Source organism: Hirundo rustica, chromosome 15 (genome assembly GCF_015227805.2).
Source record: "Hirundo rustica isolate bHirRus1 chromosome 15, bHirRus1.pri.v3, whole genome shotgun sequence".
NCBI lineage: Eukaryota > Metazoa > Chordata > Aves > Passeriformes > Hirundinidae > Hirundo > Hirundo rustica.
Window position 1 is genome coordinate 9,075,123 of NC_053464.1, and position 20,594 is coordinate 9,095,716.

The 20,594-nt window shown below is 44.2% G+C and overlaps 2 protein-coding genes across 5 annotated transcripts; one reads left to right on the forward strand and one right to left on the reverse strand.

Annotated features, from left to right (window-relative positions):
- The first annotated feature begins 1,467 nt into the window (after positions 1–1,467).
- On the forward strand, positions 1,468–7,392 carry ANKS4B (ankyrin repeat and sterile alpha motif domain containing 4B). Of its 3 annotated transcripts, none has more exons than XM_058422609.1 (4): positions 1,468–1,504; positions 1,969–2,058; positions 2,306–3,002; positions 6,321–7,392. In XM_058422609.1, the coding sequence occupies exons 3-4, from the start codon at positions 2,746–2,748 to the stop codon at positions 7,390–7,392; spliced, it is 1,329 nt and encodes a 442-aa protein (XP_058278592.1). In that variant the 5' UTR covers positions 1,468–1,504; positions 1,969–2,058; positions 2,306–2,745. The 3 variants fall into 3 exon arrangements, with proteins under 3 accessions (XP_058278592.1, XP_039935199.1, XP_039935200.1); XM_040079265.1 differs by having other exon boundaries at positions 1,482–1,504; positions 1,969–2,416; positions 2,523–3,002; XM_040079266.1 differs by lacking the exon at positions 1,468–1,504 and having other exon boundaries at positions 1,971–2,058; positions 2,154–2,416; positions 2,523–3,002.
- Positions 7,393–10,087: 2,695 nt separating this feature from the next.
- On the reverse strand, positions 10,088–20,253 carry CRYM (crystallin mu). 2 transcript variants are annotated; one of them, XM_040079494.2, is made up of 9 exons: positions 19,981–20,253; positions 19,613–19,763; positions 18,565–18,627; positions 16,387–16,488; positions 15,375–15,558; positions 13,832–13,953; positions 12,883–12,967; positions 12,564–12,634; positions 10,088–12,207 (listed from the first exon to the last, which is right to left on the reverse strand). In XM_040079494.2, the coding sequence occupies exons 1-9, from the start codon at positions 20,151–20,153 to the stop codon at positions 12,184–12,186; spliced, it is 975 nt and encodes a 324-aa protein (XP_039935428.1). In that variant the 5' UTR covers positions 20,154–20,253; the 3' UTR covers positions 10,088–12,183. The 2 variants fall into 2 exon arrangements, with proteins under 2 accessions (XP_039935428.1, XP_039935430.1); XM_040079496.2 differs by lacking the exon at positions 12,564–12,634 and having other exon boundaries at positions 19,981–20,224.
- Positions 20,254–20,594: the final 341 nt, after the last annotated feature.

Consider the following 20,594-nt stretch of genomic DNA (forward strand, 5'->3'; position numbering starts at 1 on the left):
ATTTCGAGCTTTAGTCTCAAAAGAATAATCTCCATTCAGGCTGAAAATTTAGCTCATTTGATGTTGAATCATTTATTGCATTTCAAGTTGAGGTTTTTGGATGGGACAACGATGAACAAGTACCAGGAGTTTGGAAACAAACGAAGATTTTGTTTGGTCTTTTCTTTTTTCTTTCTTTTTTGCGGTGCCCACTTTTATGACGGAAATAATAATAAAGCTTTCAAAGTCCTGAGGCTTCTCCCCAATGGACGTGGATTTTTCTTTACCCCTAATTAAAACTTGGAACAATAATTTCCCACTTAGCATTGTACAGGATAAGTTTAAAATCAATATTTTCAGATGTTAATGATAAAAATCACATTGAGATCAGCACTTTGTGTGCTGGATTAATTAAGAGAAAAGCAAATTAAGCTACTTCTCTGGTAAAAACCAAAGCTCTTGAAAATCAAAAGGACTCTTCTGCCACCAAATCACTTTTCATGGTGTATCATGTTTCCTCTCCTCCCAGGCACTGGTGGTATATGCAGTATGTGAATGGTGATCATTTTAGCCCTGAAAAAAGGCCTAGTAAAAGAAATAAAATTCAATGCCATTAAGAAACAGTTAATCTTATATATATATATATACACACACACATACATATACACACATGTATGACCTAACTTTGTTCTACAACAGCCTAGTTCTTCTAGTAGCTGTAAATTTAGCTCTGTGCTGAGCCTGGTTAAATAGAAAACAATAAATGGCTGCATTTTTATTAGAAAAGCATTAATGCAGTGCAGGGAACCCAAGAAAAGGCTGAGAGTAAAACTGTCTTCTGAGGTGGGGATGGAGGCTGGTGAAGCACAGCCCATTCTGGCTGCCCTGAGATGGCAGGACAGCACCTGGGACACCTGTGTCTGTCATGGGGACACCAGGGACACCTGTGTCTGTCATGGTGACACCAGGGACACCTGTATCTGTCATGGGGGATGCCAGGGACACCTGTGTCTGTCATGGGGACACCAGGGACACCTGTGTCTGTCATGGGGACACCAGGGACACCTGTGTCTGTCATGGGGACACCAGGGACACCTGTGTCTGTCATGGAGGACAGCAGGGACACCTGTATCTGTCGTGGGAACACCAGGGACACCTGTGTCTGTCATGGGGACACCTGTGTCTGTCATGGGGACACCAGGGACACCTGTATCTGTCGTGGGAACACCAGGGACACCTGTGTCTGTCATGGTGACACCAGGGACACCTGTGTCTGTCATGGGGACACCTGGGACACCTGTATCTGTCATGGGGGACGCCAGGGACACCTGTATCTGTCATGGGGACACCAGGGACACCTGTGTCTGTCATGGGGACACCAGGGACACCTGTGTCTGTCATGGGGACACCTGTATCTGTCATGGGGGACAGCCAGGGCTTTGCTTTTCTCTGGAGTTGTTTATTCAGAGCTTCAAACCTCTCGCAGGATCTGACTGAATCTCCTTGTCCTCATGGGAAGAAAAAGGTTGGTACAAGTTCATTCCTGAAGAGCTCTTCAATCCCCGCCTGAGAAAATAATGAAGAGAGAAAGCCCGTTTTGAGAGGTCTCTGGTGTGTCACAGGGGCAGAATTGTGGGATGTAAATGAGGTGGCAGAATTCCATTTGGGGATTGCACCAACGCTGAGCAAGGAGTTGGTTTGTGATTCTCTAATGGGGGCACAACAAGCAACAAAACCCCACTGCTAATTGCTGAGGGTAGAGGCTCTGAGATCCAGGTTAATTCAGTGAGCCACCGAAAACAGCTTGGCAAAAAGTAATGTTTAAGTGGCAGCTCTTGTGAAAGTGGCCAGAAGAACTCTGAGATGCAGGAGCCTCTTACAAACTTTTCAGCTGCTGTTTGAAAACTGGCTTTTTATATGGCTTGCTCTTAGTAATTCTTTTGGACAGTAAGCTAGAATTAATTTAATTCTATATGTTTCTGCTTCTAGAGGCTGCCCTTAATGCCACTGAACTCAGGGGAAATGATTTCTAAATCAAGAAATCATTATCTGTTCCCAGGCAAGGACCACAGTGCCCAGGTGGGGCAGTGGGTGCAGGCCCATCACGTTTCCTTTTCTGGAATTCCCTGTGGTATCCTGAGGAAGTCCTGCACATTTTTTCCGTGTCTAAACAGAGATTACAATACCTACCAGAAGAGTTTTATATTTGCTAATTTCCTGAAGATCTCCTGATGAAATGCAATTTACCCAGCTGTGGTTTTTCCAGCTGTGACTTGCAGACTTGTTGGGGGGTTTATCCAAACATCACCCTGTTCATCATTTCCAGACTTCGTACACAAAATGGTTCAAGGAAGTGCCTGGTTTGGCAGGGGAGTGACTCGTTTTCAAATACAGCATCCCAGTAAAAGCTGGGTTACAAAGGGCTTCGCCAGCAAAGGTAATTGCTCATCCATTTCCTCCCATCAAACTCATCACTTGGAGTGAAACCTGGTCACACTGACATTCATGGCCTTTTGAAGGTTTTTTTAAAATTCTCTTTGTAGTTCAAAGTCCTTTTGCAATTCCCACACAACAGTCAGGCAAAGACACGGAGCAGGTGCCTGGATCCCCTCTCTGAGCGGTCAATTATGTACAATCCGTACATGGCAGAGGCACCTTCCAGGAAATGAAAGCGTTCACCACACCACAGCCTCGTTACCTAAGCAGATCTCCAGAAAAAGAGCCTGCACAGATGGACTTTGCCTCCCCATTCCCCTCCTCACAGGGATGTCTCAGCTTGTAATCATTAATGAGCTGTGCCTGGAATGGAAGAGCGACTGTGCGCTCAGAGCTGCTTGGGGAGAGCAGAAGCTGCCCAAAATGTCCAGCAGGTATCACAAAGCAGCGGCCGATGGCAACGTGGACCTGCTGAAAGAGGCCACTAGGAAAGACCTCAACACTTCTGATGAAGATGGGATGACGCCCACCCTCCTGGCAGCCTACCACGGGTACCTGGAAGCTCTGGAAGTCATTTGCAGGAGGGGGTAAGTCAGCCAGCCTCCACCGCTAAAACCTGGCCCTCAAAACCACAGCTGCTGTGGTGCTTCTCATGCCCTGACGACCTCAGGCCCAAAAGGCTGAAAATCACGGGAATTTCTTTCAATGTATTGCCGAGAATTGTTTCTTTAGTGGCAGTTTAGGTCCAGAGCCTGTAGGCAGATCTCTTCGTTATTTTTCTCAGATGGGGGTTGAAGAGTTCTTCAGGTGCTCTGTCAGTGAAAATACATCAGCAAGCACAGGACCAAAAATACATCAGCAAACACAGGACCAAAAAGACATCAGCAAACACAGGACCAAAAAGACATCAGCAAACACAGGACCACATCGTGTGTGGAGCCTGCAGAGGGACAGAGCCCTGGCACCTTTCCTTTCCTCACTGGAGAAGGGTGCCAACAACGTTTGAGGATATCTTGAGACAAGATTTGTAGAGAGATCCCTACTTTGAAACAGTTTTAGCAAAAAATATCTTCCATTTGCTTCCAAAGTGCCATTAGTAGGCACTTGTGGAGATTTCATTCTGTCCAGAGGCGAGTCACAACAGAGAGCTTTGAGGCAGTAACATCTAAATTATTATTTCTCTGCTTTTTTAACAACTACTATCATGCTAACACTGAGAATACTGTTTCAGAAGCTGTGATAGACCCTTGTAAAACATAAAGGAAGAGGGGAAAAAAAAGGAAAAGAAAAAAAATGAAAGGAAAGTTTTCTACAGGTTTATTTTCTAGTAATAAAATGTCTGTATCATTTAAATGTCTTACATGGTTAAAATGTCTTATTGAAATGGTAATTACCTCTCCACCATCAGAACTCTCTTGCTCAGAGCCTACCTTTTAAGCTGTGATTCTGTAATGACACCTAACAAAAGAAAATCTGCTCTTGTGTAGAGATACAGTTAATAAAATGTTCTTTTGCAGAACAGTGAACAGATTGCAGGGAACAGCTGAATAACTATTTGGATGTATCTGAGTTTTATTGAAAATGGAATTGGAAAATTGGGGGTGTTTTCATAGGTTTGCTTTATAGCTCATTGGGCTCAGGTGTGGCTGTGGTATCACAATGAGAAAGACCTTTGGACTGCGTGGTTGGTGCTGTGTCCTCAGGAGAAGCAAAAATAGATTGACAGGCTTTCAACCTGTGCAATTAAGGCAGCTCCCAGGAAATACCTGTCAGTAAGGTTTGTCCCTGAACACCTGCAAGGCAGAACAACTAGATAAGGAACAAAATTTGAGTGAAAAACCTATCTCCTACACATAAGCTGACAGAAATCACAGCAGATGACACAAAAATCAAAATTTCTGTATATTTATATTTCATGTAATTTTCTTGGTAGAGAACAGCTTCAGGACAGTTATCGCCTCAACATCTTCAAATGTATGTGTTTACCTCTAAGATTTCTTGATACAATCAGCAAGATGTGTCTGTCAGAGGTATTCTCAGGCTGCATTCACAGTCTTTTTTGGGGGAGAAGCTGAATTTTAGAGGTTTGAGCTGTTCTCCAGCCAGTTAATGTTTTCTTGTGAGAAAATATTTTAATTATTTTAACAAATCCGTCCTTTCCTTGAAGAGGTTTCCTGACAGAGGCTCTGAGTTACACGGCAGTTTTCTTTAGAGTGGTTGCAGATTTTAGGACTCTCAAGTTTGGCCCTTGGAAAGTTACCAATATTAACAATAAACCCCTTTCATCTTGAAATGATTTGTCTTCCCAGGGGTCAGGAGACATTTTCTCTGCTTACCTTGCAGGTACCTGAATAAAGACAAGACCAAATAGCAGAATCTGCTCTCTTTTGTGTGAGCCTTTTCCTAGGGAAGGCAGAGGAAGGAGGAGAATGAGAAGCCAGAGTAGATGTCAAACCTCATCCCAAGTCCCACTGAGCTGGGAACAGCCACTCGAGTTTGTCAATTGTTTGAGACTCAAAGGCTGGCAGGTTCCACGGGGAAAAGGGACCACAAAGAGCTCTGAAGGGACCTGGGGGAGGACGGATGAGCCCTCCCAAGGCTCAGGGCACCGCAGCCAGCTCGGCAATGTGGGAATCCAGGAACCCAGCACGCTCGGCCGCGGCCAGGCAGCTCCCCAGGGCACAGCCACAAGAGCAGAAATATGTACACATGGTTCCCATATGTCTTGGATCCTCAGCTGCCGCTTCCTTGTAGCAGAGCCCGAGCTCCCACAGCTGGCTCTGCCCTGACCTCGCTCCTGCCTGGGGCAGCTCAGGCTGAAGGATGTGTTCAGATCTGGCCCTCAACAAACCTCTGGTAGTGCTTTTCTTCGGAGTCCCAAAGCAGAGATGAGTGCCTGAAGGACCTTTGGTGGCGGCATGTACCGTGTCTTTGGCAGTACGGCTGCCATGGCACCAACCTCTGAGTCACTGAAATTCTCAAACTCCCAAGAATGGAAATTCTCCTTGTAAATTTGGTCCCTGAGTCAATAAAGATTTTGGGCTTCTGTGGTCACCCTATTTGCTGGCCACAAGATGACACAAGCTCTGTTCTGAGCATTGCTAAGGCTGACCTTGCCAGATGTGTATCTAAATATCCAAGCTGGTTCTTGTCTGCAGGCCAGCCGTTCAGTGTCAAGTCAGTGCAAGGGTTAAAAATCAAGCAATACTTTTCACTGGCTTTCAACTTAATTGAAAAATGTGGCATTTTATTTTCAAATGAGCTTCTGCTTTTCAAACCCTCATGAGCAAAAGCAGCTTACAGAGAACAAAAGAATTGAAAAACAATGGCATCTATCTGGGCTTGAACTAATAGCAATGGAGACAAATGGGTAATCAGGGCTTTACTCCAGATCATTTACCTATTACCTACCCAAAAAAATTACTGCAGGAGTTCACTAAGTGTGTCACTGTGGCCAGCGAGGAAACCTCCCAATATTGCCCTGCATTAGATGTGCAAAAGGAGCAAGGCACCAAGAACGCTTCAAAATACTCCAGGCAAATGTTCTTGAAACAGTTTTGCCAGTAATTCCAATGAGACTCGGTCAAAGCCTGAGCCCACTTTGAGCTGCCAGACCCTGGGGTGACAAAGGAAAGGCCCTGGCTCCCTTATGGGGAGATGCATCGGCGGTCCCAGTCAGCCCTGTGAACTCGTTTAACTCACGGGCAGGAATCAGAGCTCAAGCCACACACGCAGCCACGCTCAGGGCTGGTGTGAGTGGCTGCAGCCCTGTTCTGGTGACTGGAGCCAAGCCGAGCCATTGTCCCCGGGCAGTTCTCCTCAGAGCAGAGCAGAGTGACCCGTTTGATGTCACTGCGGAGCTCAGTGTGGGTAGCCCAGCTCACTGTGTGCGTTTTCCCTGCCAGGGGTGACCCGGACAAGTGTGACATCTGGGGGAACACGCCCCTGCACCACGCTGCCTGCAACGGCCACATCCACTGCGTCTCTTTTTTGATCAACTTTGGCGCCAACATCTTTGCTCTGGACAACGACCTGCGCACTCCCCTGGAGGCAGCTGCCAGCAGGGACCGCAAGGAGTGCGTCCAGATCCTGGACAAAGCTGCCACCGAGCAGAACTTGCTGAATCCAAAGAAGGTCTCCAAACAAAAGGCACAGGCCCAGAGGAACGTCGAGAGGCAGATCAAGGAATGTGAGAGGCGCCAAGAGAAACACCAGCATGAAATGAACCGGAATTATATTAAAGAAAAAGTTGGCACGTTGAATTCTTCCAAAGGAACGCACTCCAGGGTAAAGCTGCCCGGTCTATTTGCTTCAAATACAAGTACTTTAACCAAAAACCTGAAAGATACCTTGAAACTCAAGACAAAAAAGGCAGCTGACAGCACAAGAAGGCAGGAAACACAAAGAAATGACCAAGAGGATGATACGAGTAGGAGAAGTGTGATGCATTTGTTTGACGAGAAAGAGGAGGATGAATTCCTCAATGACCTCGAAGACAAAAACCTTGCTGGTAATGAAAGTCAGCTCTCCATTTTTCAGCGGCCAGGTCTTGGCAAGATTGTGTTTGGAAGGAATTTGGCTGCAGAGGTAAATCCTGAAACCGTGTCTTCTGAGAAAGAAGGTGTAAGAGTTACAATGGCCAGTGAGCTCTTTCAGAATGAAAATGCTGAGAATGGCAGGGAAGATGATGCTGAAAACAGTGCTGATGTCCCTTGGAATGAGGAAGAAGTCATTTGGGATGATGAGGAAACAGAGAATACGCCCCTTGAGGTATTTCTGGCATCACAGATGCTGGATGAGTTTCTTCCAGTCTTCATGAGGGAAAAAATTGATTTAGATGCCCTGATGCTGTGTTCTGATGAAGATCTACAGAGCATTCAGATGGAGCTTGGACCAAGAAAGAAAGTCCTGAATGCTGTGAATAAGAGAAAGCAGGCACTCAAGAACCCTGGAAAAACTGTAGATACTTGCTTATAAATCACCATACCTGTTGTTGTAACCTACACACTGATTCATTACCTTTCTCTCTCTCCAGAGAGTGTGCAACTCTTTTCAAAAGTCTGCTAAATCAAAAGGCAGAGAGGTTATCAATTGCTTTAGGAAGTACAGCAGGGATAACAATTTATCTCACAGGGAAGGTAGCTGGGTGAACAGGATATTATGTAAAGTATATTCTGCCAAAAAGCAAGAACGTGAAGGTAAAAACCCAAAAGCTTTTTTCCCCTGAACTGTTTCTGTGGACTGGATCTCTTTTGGTCCAGATAATTTCAAATAGCAGAGAAGGCCAGGCCTGCAGCATTTCTTAATAAAGGCCTTCCTTTCTTTTCCAAAACCACAATGCAAAGAGCATTGTAAGAGCTTGAGAGCTTTGAGCTTTCTCCATTTGCTTCTGTATGATCAGTAAAACCACTCCTCCATCTGGTACTGATGGTATGTTAGAAAAGGAATTGATTCTTGATTTTAGCTGTGGTTTATTCACTCTAATCACCTCTGAATTAATATAAATTACTAATTTACAGCAAGTTTCATATTTTTGTCAGTAAAGCTTTTACTTCTGTATTGACAATAATTTAAAAATACATGAAGTCTTCCCAAGAGATATTCAATGTGAGTTGTATATTTGTTCTTGTCTCATTAGATTGGATCCAACTGCCAGCACCCATCATGTCCTAAATGTCATCAAGGCTGCAATACTTGTAGCTATGAGAAGCTGAGGTTTAATTTTCAAAATTTTGGATCTATTTTGGTATACCCCCAGCTCGGTTCCTATAGGCTGCATTTTCCATGCAAAGTCCCAGAAATGAGGATTCATGTCACACACCATTTTCTGTGGGTTGCTGTCAGCCTTAGCCTGAGAGCTCTGTATCACGCACACACAGCTCATGAAAATAAAGAAAACAAAATGAGCTGTGCTGCTGTGGAAGCTCCTGCTCCTCACAGTCTATCTGGAGGCATTCACAGCAGGGTTCCCCTGTTCCCTTGGGAAGCCAGCGCTATCAGATATGAATTAATCACTCCTGTTGAGGTTTGTGAATCTAATGAAGTGCGTATAGAAGCCATGCTCTGCTTAAGATCACAGATTTTAGATGCACGTTTGTTAGAACATTTCTCTTTAAAGCTCTTTTTATAGCTTTCCATTAGCCAGCAATGATTTTTTCCTTAGGGCTGCATTTGTGGACACTAATCCTGGTTAATGATCTCTTTTTTCACACTTCTTCTTTCCATATCATCTTGTGACTGTGATTTGTACATTATAGTATCTTTTCTTGAGTGGACTTTATACTGCATTATTCCCTGCTTGGATTCCTGTACATAATAGCAGGCTGATATGCTCTTATATTAAGCAATCACATCAAAGTCCTGTTCTGTGCAACCTTCCTTGATTGCTGTGCTCAGCACAATAATTCAGACACCTTCCCCCCAGACTCTGTCTGGTTGTTTTCATTTTGGCTAAGAAACCCCCAAACGTTTAACAAAGCAAGAAGGAACCAATTAATCTTTCCTAGCTGAAGGTGTATGACGGGTGGAGTTTCAATCCCCCTTCCCTGTGCTGGAGATGCAGATGCTTCCTTCCCACTCCTGCTGAGGCCAGCCCAGCCTCGTCCCCCTCAGCACCCTCCAGTCCCTGCCCTGGCACACAGAGCTGACACAAGGTCTGTGCTGCTCCAGGGGCACCTTTTTCAGGCCAGATCTTAAATAAGTGGGCTGGATTCAGCTGTCCAGGAAGTACCTTCAAAAACTCTAAGCATGCAAATGCCTGTCACTGATGGGAAGTAAACATAGGGAGAGGAGAAGGCACTGCAGGGAGAATCAGGAACCAAAGATCTCCAAACTGCACTGAAAATCTGCCTCTGCTTCCTCATCTGCAGCCTCTGACAGCCAGAGAGAACAGCACAGACCATCTGCACATAAGTAACTCAGTTGGCACAGGCAGCCTCAGTGTTCAGGCACCTCCTTAGGTATTTGCAGTGACTGTGGAGCTAAAAGGAACAGCACCAGAGCTGCAGGAGTCTCATGTCTTCCAGAAACTGCATCCAGAGACTAAAAAGCTCCAGAGCACCGCATATGACACTTATTTTTAGGCAACTGAATAAATTTTTAATTTTTATTCTTTGTAATTAAAAAAAAATTGCAAGAGTGCTAATTCTTTTCTCACGGGATAATATACAGCAACCCCTTGAAAAAAACTGGGGGGAAATTAATAGAAAGGACGATTCACATTTCAGGGTTTTTTTCCACTTATGTGCTTTGCTGTTCTGAGATTTTTTTTTTTTTTTACCAACCCCTTTGTTTCCTTTAGGCTTTGGAAGCCCTGCAATCCTAGCTGTGACTCCTTAGGAACATTTGAATAGCTCAGTTCAGCTGGAGAGGCTTTATGCATCACATGTGCAATCCTAGAGCAGAACCCAAACCATAAAACCAGGCAATCTCACATGAGCCCTGCCAAGTGCAAAGTTCTCCTTCCTTAAGATTGAATACTCTGCACTGGACAGACATTAAAAGAATGTGCAGCATGGGACAACTGCAAAACTGGGTATCACAGAGGAACACAGCACTCCCTATTTCTTCCATTTACATTCAGAGAGAGAGCAGTCACTGCAACAACTTGAATACTTTCTTTCTTGTCTTCAAATAAATCGACCACAAACCAGAAAAGAAATGGACAACAAAATCAAAGAAAAACAGAAGTATCTATTTAATTTTAATATAAATGCAAGTTACACAATTTATTGATCCACTAATTTGTAAGAGAAGGAAACACAGGAATTGATGCTATTATTTCCCCTCAGAAAGTCTAAAGGTGGCATCCAAGCAATTCCCATTGTAACTGAACCAAGTCCTCTTCATGACATCAGAGTTACAACACTTGAAGCCAGGCTCCCAAAATCTCCCACTGCCAATGAAGCTGAGAACAATGTGGGTTTTCAGAACCAGGTCTTTGGACTGGCTCAATTTATTTTTTAAAGTGCATAATCTGTAGGGAAGTACATGTGAAAATAAACTGGACTTGTCTTCCTCCCAAACACTACGTTTCACTTCAAATTACAAATCTGGTATAACACTGGCACAGAACTGGGATAATACTGTCATAATTATTAACTGCAAGTTTCCATGGAGTTCTTGAAGCGTTTGGTTTCATGTTTACCTCAGGTTAGTGTAGTTCTGCATGACTGGAGTAACAAAGTCAACACATAAACTTCTGAACACTTCAGAAACGACAGAGAAGAAACAAAACATGTAGAAACAGAAGAGTAATTTTGCTACAATTAAAAGCTCAGAGAAATTTCTGTCATTCCTTCTGATGGAATGAACAGATCAGTGGAGCTCAGTTTGGAGCCATATGAAACACCCTTCAGCCCTATTAGTGGTCTGGTACCTTTCTATGCTACCTCTGCCACTTAGTACATTTTTCCGACTAGCTTACACCAGGCTTACAACTGGGAGTAGTATTTACATCACACCTGCACTGTACTCATTAACCTCTCCTACACTTGCCTATGCACCCTCCAGGGCTTGCTCCTGACCCTCCTTCCTGTTGCTCTCCTCTATTCTACTGCCATGTTATAAAATGCCCTGTCATCCAACTCTTCCACAGCATGAAGAAACACTTAATAGCCTGCATGAAATAATATGCAAATAGAAATAAAATTCCACAAGGCACAACTTGTGAGCCTGAGACAGGAATTTGTTTCCAGGGCAATAGCTGTCTTTCAGCAGATGCTCACTCTTTTTCAAGGCAGTTGCATAACAGCACAAAACTGGAACTTTTCCTTATGTCACTGGGTTCCTCTGCCAGGAAAGGATCATGAAAATGCCTGCCCCAGCTAATATCTGTGATAACAGAACAATTAACAATTGAAGCACAGCACAGCGAAACTGGAAATAATTTGCCTGTATAACTTAAAATCAATTTGTGTGGTTCCAGCCCTCAAGAAGCTTAGAAAAGCAACTTAGAGGCACCATAGATTAACAGCAAAATCTCCTTACAGAATACAGATAAAAGTTAAATCAAAACACCTATCAATTCTCACATTCTGTGCGACTCCTTGCAATATGAAAATGGCAATATCCCAGCGAGGCATGGACTAAGGGAGGCAGTGAGCAGAAACCTAACTACAGAGGTATGGTTATTTACATAAACCCCCACTCAGAACCGTGCTCTTCAGTGAAAAGCCACTGACTCTGAGGGCAAAGGAAGGTGGATTGCAAAGGGTAAAAAAAATGGTGCCTTCCAGTGTGAGCTGGAAGGGAAGGGGTGTTCAGGAATTAAGATGTGGGCTGTGTACCCAGGAGATGGAAGACAAGGTCACTGTCACTGGAGCACTGAAACCCACAGTTGCATTTAAAGTACCATCACAGGTAAACATGATGCCAGAGTCCATTCTTCAAACTGATGTATTTTACACCAGAATGAACTGTCCCTCTAAAAACCATGAAATCTACACACGGGCTCCTGCTACATAAATAATTAGGGAGGAAGGGCATTGATTCCAGAGCGATACCAAAATATGTAAAGATACCCTTATTAGTATCACTGCAAACATCTAATACTTGAAATTAGAAGACTCTAGAAATTAGTCTCTTGCTGAAATTTTACTTTTCCTTCTAGAACGTTCTAGACAGGCCACATTCAGATAGGATTGGTGCCTTTCTTGTTAACACAGGATTAAAGGAAACTAAGTGCAAACAATTTTCTTGGCCTCACTGGCATTGTAGACTTCTCTCTTTAGTTACCAGCTGACCACGCATCATAAACAAATTTTGCTGCTACTGTGTCTTCAACTGCCATCCCTGAAAAAAAAAAAAAATTGAAGTTACCCTCAAACAGTTATTCAGCTGTACAAATAATTCCGCTTCAGAAAGGAACAGGAAGACTCAGGAGATTATCTAACTGGATAGGAACAGGAATTGTTTCCCATCCCAAACACCGACAGTGTTACATTCAAAGTCCACAGCCATCATGCAGTGTTGGGTGTGCCGTAAGGAGCTAATGTAACAGCAGGAATCTAATTTTCAGTGTTGGTATCACAACCGGGCCCTTTTGGAGATGTCATGTAGCTCCGAGCATGAAAATCCATCCCCAGTGCCACCCTTTCCCAAAGGCCAGCCCCACAGGACAGTGTCACATTGTCTCAGGTCAGACAGACCCCACGGGCGGAACAGCGGGGCAGTCGGGCTGGAGCTCTATTAATAAATGCTGCAGTCATGTCTTGAACAACTGTGAAATGGAAAATGGACTTCCATTGTTTGCCTGCTTTCCTATCACTTTTCATTACATCAATCCTGCTAGATAAAAAAGAAGGGAAATAAAAAGGGAAAATGCAAATCACAGTCTACTTTCTTGCGGACAGTGCGTTGCCACAGCGGCTCTGAAGATGATCAGCAGCTTTCCCACGCATGGGGGACCTCAAAAAGAACAAGGCATTGTTTTCTGTCAGACTTGGACACAGGAGGGGCTGTTCTTACCCAGTGATTTAAACACTGTTGTTTTCTCAGGCAGGGCTGGTTTTGTACCCTTCAATACCTCCCCCAGCTCAGCAAAAATCTCCGCCTGTGAAAAAAAATACATATTTATACAGAAACATAATACCCATACATGCATTAGGAGGAAAAGAAACCCTTTTCTTCTGAGTGACTTCAAAAGAATGAACTCCTCCAGTGCTGCATCCCAAAACTGATTACTTTCCATGGTGAAGCAGATCAACATTCAGACAAATTATATAGAAACTGGACAGAAATCAGAGGAGCAGAATGGTTTTCAAAGAAAAACAGCTGGCAGATTTTCCTCAGCCAGTAAGTTTTTTTGCCAGTGGATAGCTTGTTACTTGTCCAACAAAACACATGGGATTCCACACACATTACCATATCTGGAGCTCTTATGTTAAACCTCAAAAGTGTAAATCATATTTATTCTGCAGACACATTAAAAGAGAAAAAGAAAACCCCACTGAACCTCAAAGAGCCCCTGCTGGCAGATCTGTGCAGATCATTGTCTGCTTGGCTTGTGTGGTCCATTCTTTGGGCTGGTCCATTCAGTGTCAATCACACTGAAATCTCATGGGAAGAAAGTGGCAGGTTTTAATAAATAGATTTGAAGAATATTTATGATAATCAAACACTGCAGGAAACATAGGTCTTTCAACAGCAACACATTGTTATCATCAAGAGCCAATGCTGAAAACATGCTACTGTGATGTGGTGTCATATAATGGTAGATACAGAGCCTGCATGGTTTGGTCACAGACAGAGCAGTTGTAGCTTGAAACCAATTTATCTTTCAACCCCTGCCTGGAAAGTACTAATAATTACATTTGATACCCCAAAGGTTTCAGTGCAGGACATCATCAATAGCAACTCATTTCAAACGCAAGCCAATGGCCACAAAAATAAAGCCCATCATTTCAGAAAGTCTTACCCCTGATAAAATAACATCTCCTGATTCTGTAAGAGCAGCATCTCTGGAATCCACAAACAGAACGGAATTCTTCATCAGCTCATCATCCAGTTCTCTCCAGTCTGGTCTGCTTGCTCCAACAGCTAAAGCAACAAAACTGATGAACTCGGGAACAATGTTTAAAACAAATTCAAACCACCTTTTGTTCAAAAGACACGTGTGAAGTAACAATCAACACTATTATGGAACTGTAATATACAAAAAATCCAGTGTTAGCCTTGGAAAAATACTGATGGGTAAGACAAGAAAACATTAGATATTTGATATGTCAGTAAAATATCCTTGTCAGAAGCATCTGAATAGCTGAGGCAAAAGAAAGTCCTCTCTCTTTGTCTGTTATCTCTCATACTCTTGTTTACATCAAATCATTACCAAATAAATTTTATACAACTTTATTAGATTATCTGAAAACAAATCACGGGGCTTAATTTTTTATACACAGCACCAAGACCATTATCAACTTTTTATGGGCTTAAAAAACAAGCAAACAAGAAACCCAACAAAAACTAAAAGGACTACCCAGTTATATTCTATTCAGATTTTTTTTTTTTTACTTGTCCAACTGCTAAGGAACCATAAATTTGCATTTGTTGCTCAAATGCCTCTTCAAACACTACAAATGCCTCAATGAAGGGTAAAAAAATGCCAAGGAAAGGAGAGGTCTTTGTGTCTGTGTCGCCCCAGTGACTGTGAACCCTAATTGACTTTGTTGTATTTCTGGCTTCCGTGCCATGACACAACACAGACAGCGACTTTCAATGACAAAGGACTAAATTGAGTTTGAAAAATTGGTGGGATGCTGCTGGAATGTGGGACCTTTCTTTAAATTGCTCCCTTTGAGAACTTGCTGCTGTCTTATCACCATGCTATCTGGAAAGTGCACAAGGTCATCTGAACAAAGCCCACAGTTAATAAAAATAAACAAACAGAGGCACGTCCAGAGACTCCAAACAATACTGTGGCAACATCATTACAAGGAGAGCAACAAAGAAAAGCACCCCTCCAAACCTCACCATAATTAGAGGTTAAATTATGATTTTCTGAACTCAGTTATTTCATCTTCATAACTCAAAAAAGTAAATTAGTGTGATCAGCCCCAAAAGAAACTAATAGAGGGGACTACAAAATCGGTGGAAGAAAAGATGACACCACCAGGGCAATGTAACAACGGGCAGTAACTACTTAGAAATAAGAACATTTGTGTGGGTTATTTAAATGGAGAGCAAGGTGAGAATAATGACAACATGAGGGCAAAGATGATGCACCACTAAGAGAAAAGAACTTATGGGAAAAGAGAAAATCCCATGCTCTAGCAAAAATCCCCTGCTGGATTAAGCAGGCATTCCAGGAGGACAAGGCTGGGAAAAGTGGTCCTCACTAAAGAGGCAAAGTCTAAACGTAAAGAACATTCATTCCACGAAGCCCAGAACTGCTTTTCAACAGCTGCTGCTGCTGAACAACGTGCTAACCAACACCTGCAGCGCACAATGGGAACACAACATACCATTGATGTGGGCACCTGGCTTCACCCAGTCTCCAAACAAGATGGGAGCTGTGGCCATAGTGACTGTCACAATCACGTCAGCCCCTGTCACCGCCTCCTGGGCCGAGGAGCAGACGCGCACGGGGCCGCTGACAGAGCCGGCAAACTTCACTGCCTTCTCCCTGGTGCGATTCCATATCCTGACCTTCAGGGGGAAAAACAAGGCAAAACAAAACAGAGATTAACTTGGAGAATCTCTCCTTGCTGAAACAGATCACTTTGTTTTTCAGTAGGTAGTTAAGCATTTCCTAAAGGTTGGGTTTTTTTCCCCCTTTAATTTTTCCCCCTTATCACACACGGGAGTAAATTTCATGGGTGTTCAGCTACATTTGAATGCCTGTTTTGTGATGCCAGAATAACATCTCCTTGTAGAGCTGTTCTTATAAAATGCAAATATTTCTGAAAAATACATTTAAGTGAAAGTCACAAAAAGCTTGTCCAGGTATGGCATATACAGTAGGATCTTCTAAGAAAAGAAGCTATCTGAAACAACTTTGATTCCAACCATTTTTCTTTTTAAATACCAACATTTGAGCAAGAAATTCTTGCTGCTCTGACTATTCTCAGGTTCTGTAGAAACAGAACTTTAACCTTCATGGTGGATTGACCATGGCTGGATTCCAGGTGCCCACAAAATTGTGTCATCACTCCCCTCCCCAGCAGCATAGGGAAAGGGAAGAGAGTATAAGATGGAGAAATTTGTGCATCAAGTTAAAGGCAGTTTAATAGAACAGAAACCAATGTTGGAGAGACAGCCTTGATGTTGTGTGAGCGCTGCTCAGAAGTAGCCAAAACACTGGTGTTATCAGACCCCCTGAGCTGCCCGTGCACAGCACTGTGAGGGCTGCTCTGGGAACAGGAACTCCATCCCAGCCTGACCTGATACAACTTCACTGCCTGTACTTTTTAAATAATGAATCCTGCAACATAATAAAGAAAAAATAATTGTATCCTCTTAAGCTGTGTCTGTTACCTCCTTAAATGTGAACAGTTCTGTGAAGATATCATAGTGGCTGTATGCTTGAACACCAGCTCCCAAAATGCACAGCACTTCTGCAAAAGCTGGCATTAACAACTGAACAGTATCAGAAATAAAACAAAACAAAAAAAAAAAGAGAACACGTAAGGACAATATATTAACAGATATTACAAATATATATCAAAATACTACAGAAAAAAATGGTATTCTTAGTCCTTTTAAACAACAAAAGAGTATATAAGCAAATATTCAATAATCACTATATATATTGGGCTATTTTTAAATGCAAAAGCAAGCATCAGTAGCACCAAAGCACATATTAGCTTAATTCTAGTGTTGAATTGTCTGACTCAAAACTCAGATTTAACATGCAACAGCATGAACAGCAAGTTCTGGGGCCTCATCACACTCCAACATTAACACACCCGTGTGGCTGATTAAAACCACAGTGCTGATGTTCTGCACTGGCTGAAAGCACGGCTCAGAATCCCAAAAACCATCAGTACTGAGAGTGGCAGCTGCACAGGTAAACTGTTCCTGTCAGCTCCACACTAACCCATAATCCACCTCCTTGAACTCACTGAAGCCATAAATCACACCACAAGCGTATCTTGGCCTAGAAAGATCCATAAAACACAGACATTGTAAAAGTAGAAACGGTTGTGAGGAACAAATTATAAAACTCAGTTCTACAGTTGCTTTTGGCTTTCTGGTTCAGTTCTTGTCCACGATTCACCAGTACTTGGCAAAGGGGAAGACAGAGCTGCTGGAGTCCAGCCCTAACCTATCCTTGTGTCTTCATTATGCATTTGCTGTGGTCACTCACTCCTGCCTAAAAAGTTTTAGAATTGTCTAGGCTCTCAAGGTTTATTCTGCTGCAAACAAATAGAAAAAAAAAAAACAACAAAAAACTCATTGAATCCATTTTTCAGTAATAAGAATTTGTTGCAATGTGCCTTTTAAAGACTATGAAGCACTGATTTCAAAGGTCCTTTGCGTAAGAGCATGGATCTTTGAAAAACAAATGCCTTAAAGAAGACAAAATGACAAATATGAGCTAAACTCAAACACCTGAGAATTTCCAAAACAACAGATGACAGTGAAGGATCTGATACTGAAGTACCTTCAGCAGCCAAGCTCCTTTGAAGCCAGCACGGACTGCATAAAAACCACCAGAAGTGACCAAATACAGAATGGGCAAAATGAATGAGGTCCTGTAACCTCCTGTCCAAGGAGTCCATTGTAAATCACTCTGCCCTTTGATTTCAGGAGAGGCTCTTGGGGACAGGTCCTTCACTTAATTTTATGCCAGTGTAGCTCCATTGCCATGGATAGAGTCACCCTGGCACGAAGGCTGCCCCTAACAAAATGGTGAGATCAGCCTTCATTCTGATGCAAAGCTGAGGAGTGACGAACAACAGTATTTTTGAGTTCTGGCCCTCCTATTGCCTCAGCCTTGGAGGTGAAGGCTAAAACCCTCCTGTGCAATGTACAGTCACTTGCTCTCTTCCTGCTGATAGCAGCCCAACCACAAACAGTTTTTAAAAAAGAATGCCAACGCAATTTCCAGGTGAAATTGAAGTGATATACAGCAACACACAGCCAGATACACCTCACCTGTCTTTAGACACTGAAGTTCATGGCCATGGTCAGGGACAGTCATCTGGACACCTTCCAGTGACAACAGAGACACTGACAGACAGACACCTTTGGACAAGTTATCCATCTATACTGGGCACTGTCTATCTTAAGAGAAATGGAAATATGCTTTTTCCCTCTTTTTACAGGTCCAGTGCAACCCACCTGTCCCATCCCGACAGCAGAAGGCATCTATCAAAATAAAATTCAATGTATCACCACAGCTACATCACCCAAAGCCATAAAGGGGCATGTTAACACAAACACAAAAGAAAGAAAATACAGCAAAAGCTCAGTAAATTCCTAGAAGAGGGTGCAATAGAAGCCACAAAAATATAGCTCAGGTTTCCTCTCCAATCATATACGTTGTTAAAGCCAGATATGACTGACTCAAAACAGTGAATTTAAGTTTTCCCTGAAAGTGCATATGTTATGATAAATCTAATTTAAAGCTGCATTAGATGAAAAGTCATTTGCATCATTCCTTATAGTTATTTATAACTCCAAGCCCCACTTAGGGAACAGAAGACCCACCTTGGTAGCAATGGCAGAAACTGCAGCTGTTCGTTTTGCTGTAATGACACTGCCATCCAGGACCTTTAAAAAAATTCAAACAGACTGAAGTGAACACTGAAAAATTAATAAATACCAAACATTTTCATCCAATTTGTGAATGATGTGATATATTACAGATATAAAAGATATACACATATAGAAGGTGGCAACTATTATCATAACAAACCATACAAAGACATGTTTAAACTGGGCAGATTCTCTGTTTATTTCAGTTCTTCCATATCATTCCATCAGCACAAAAGGAGACAAAATGGTCAGAGGAGAGCCACCTCTAATTCACAGCCCCTGATGCACTGCACTTCCCTGGCTCTCCAGTGCAGGGAATACACAGAAATTACTCCAATATTCTGCACTCCAGGAAGAGCAGAGACCAGTGCAAGCTAGCAGCGGTTCTCCAGTCTGCTCTGTCCTGGGAGCAGGGTGTGACAGGCAACCACGGAATTCCTCAAACGTGTATCACACGTGGGACACTCCTGCCTCAAGGTCCAATAGCTACCACACACATATTAATTATGAGGCCAAAAGCCCAAGAGGTTTGGGAGAAGAATCCAAGATCGTTTTCTTGACCAGTTTTGTCTCTTTAATAAAACATCAGCATTAAAGTGCAATGCAAATCATCACTATTCTTTAAAATCCTTAAATTCTTTACATAAAGAAAAAGTAATCAGACTCTGAATACTATTCTCTGCAATGCAAATTGTAAATCTCTTTCAGCTTGAGACTTAAAGATGGTTCAAGATCCATTCTTGACCCAGCGGGATGGAGGGGGATATTTTTGCTTTCAAATGCAAGATAAACTTCTAATAATAATTTTTCTCTTCCAGTTACCCTCTGAGCTATGTGAAAATAGCACAGTGAGGACAGTTTAACAGAAACGAAAATGGGCAGCTTTAGACCAAATCCTGCTGGCAAACTCAGGACAATTTACATCAGCTCCAGCTTCCAAGAAGCAAAAGTGAGAACTGGAAATACGAGCAGAGAAGAACGCAGGACACACGAGACTTACAGCTTTCAAAGCACCATTGCTGGGGTCAAATAGGAGGACGGTCGCCTGGTGAGAAGGCACAGAGGAGTCCTTCAGGTGCTCATAAAAAGTCACCAACTTGGTTGTCAGCGCATCGTCTGCAGCACTGTACGCGGGCATGACTCCGAGGTACCTCGGGGGAGAACCACCTGCGTTACCGGCGCGCCGCTATCACGGGAGCCCGCGGCCAGCGGACCGCGACCGTCCCGCCCCTACGGGCCGGTTTATCAGTAACGCGGTACCAAGGGCCTTTTCTGAAGCTCCAAATCCGCCCACCCGGTCCCTTCCCCGGCCCGAGCCCGCCCCCCGCAGCCGCCCTCCCCGCCGGGGCAGCCCGGCCGTGCCCTCACCCGCCGTGCCGGGGCACGGGCAGCACGGTGCGCACGGGCTGCACCACCCCGCCCGCCGCGCCCGCGGAGAAGTTGGCCAGGGCGGCCTCCAGCGCCGGCAGCAGGAGGCTGGCGCGGTGCAGGTGCTTCTCCACCTCCTCGGCGCCGATGAACACGGGCGGAGTCGAGCCCATGGCGACAGCCGGGCGGACGGGGCAGGCTAGGACGGGATGACAGGACTCGGAGAGTGCGACACGGCGCGCCGCCCGCACCGCCGCTAAGAACCCACCGGGGCGGAACCGCCCCGCCCGGCCCGGCTCCGCCTCCGCGCCCCACGCCCCTCAGGGCCGCGGCGGACACTCCGCGATGTCCGCGCTAAAATGCCGCTCGAGGCCGGCTCCGGCGCCCCGGGAGTTGCCGTACCCGCAGGCACCGCCGCTGTCCCGGCTCTCACAGGCAGCGCTCGGGGGGAAAGCGGCTGCGAACTCCACGGAATGACTCCGACATAGGTTGGGCACCGCATTCCGCGGGACCCCGCGTCCCGAGGCACGGCCCCGAGAGCCATTCCGGACGGGCGTTCCTGGGGCACAGTCCCGAGGGAGCGTCGCCTCCGGGAGCCGGCGCGCCGCAGGGTG

Excerpts from the sequence above, each read along its gene's own strand:
- ANKS4B (XM_058422609.1), top strand. The coding sequence starts at position 2,746 with ATGTCTCAGCTTGTAATCATTAATGAGCTGTGCCTGGAATGGAAGAGC. Across the intron at positions 3,003-6,320 it reads GAAGTCATTTGCAGGAGGGG|GGGTGACCCGGACAAGTGTG; the intron begins GTAAGTCAGCCA and ends TTTCCCTGCCAG.
- CRYM (XM_040079494.2), bottom strand. The coding sequence starts at position 20,153 with ATGGGCTCGACTCCGCCCGTGTTCATCGGCGCCGAGGAGGTGGAGAAG. Across the intron at positions 16,489-18,564 it reads TTTCTGCCATTGCTACCAAG|TTGTTAATGCCAGCTTTTGC; the intron begins GTGGGTCTTCTG and ends GATACTGTTCAG. Across the intron at positions 12,968-13,831 it reads GAGATGTTATTTTATCAGGG|GCGGAGATTTTTGCTGAGCT; the intron begins GTAAGACTTTCT and ends TTTTTTTCACAG.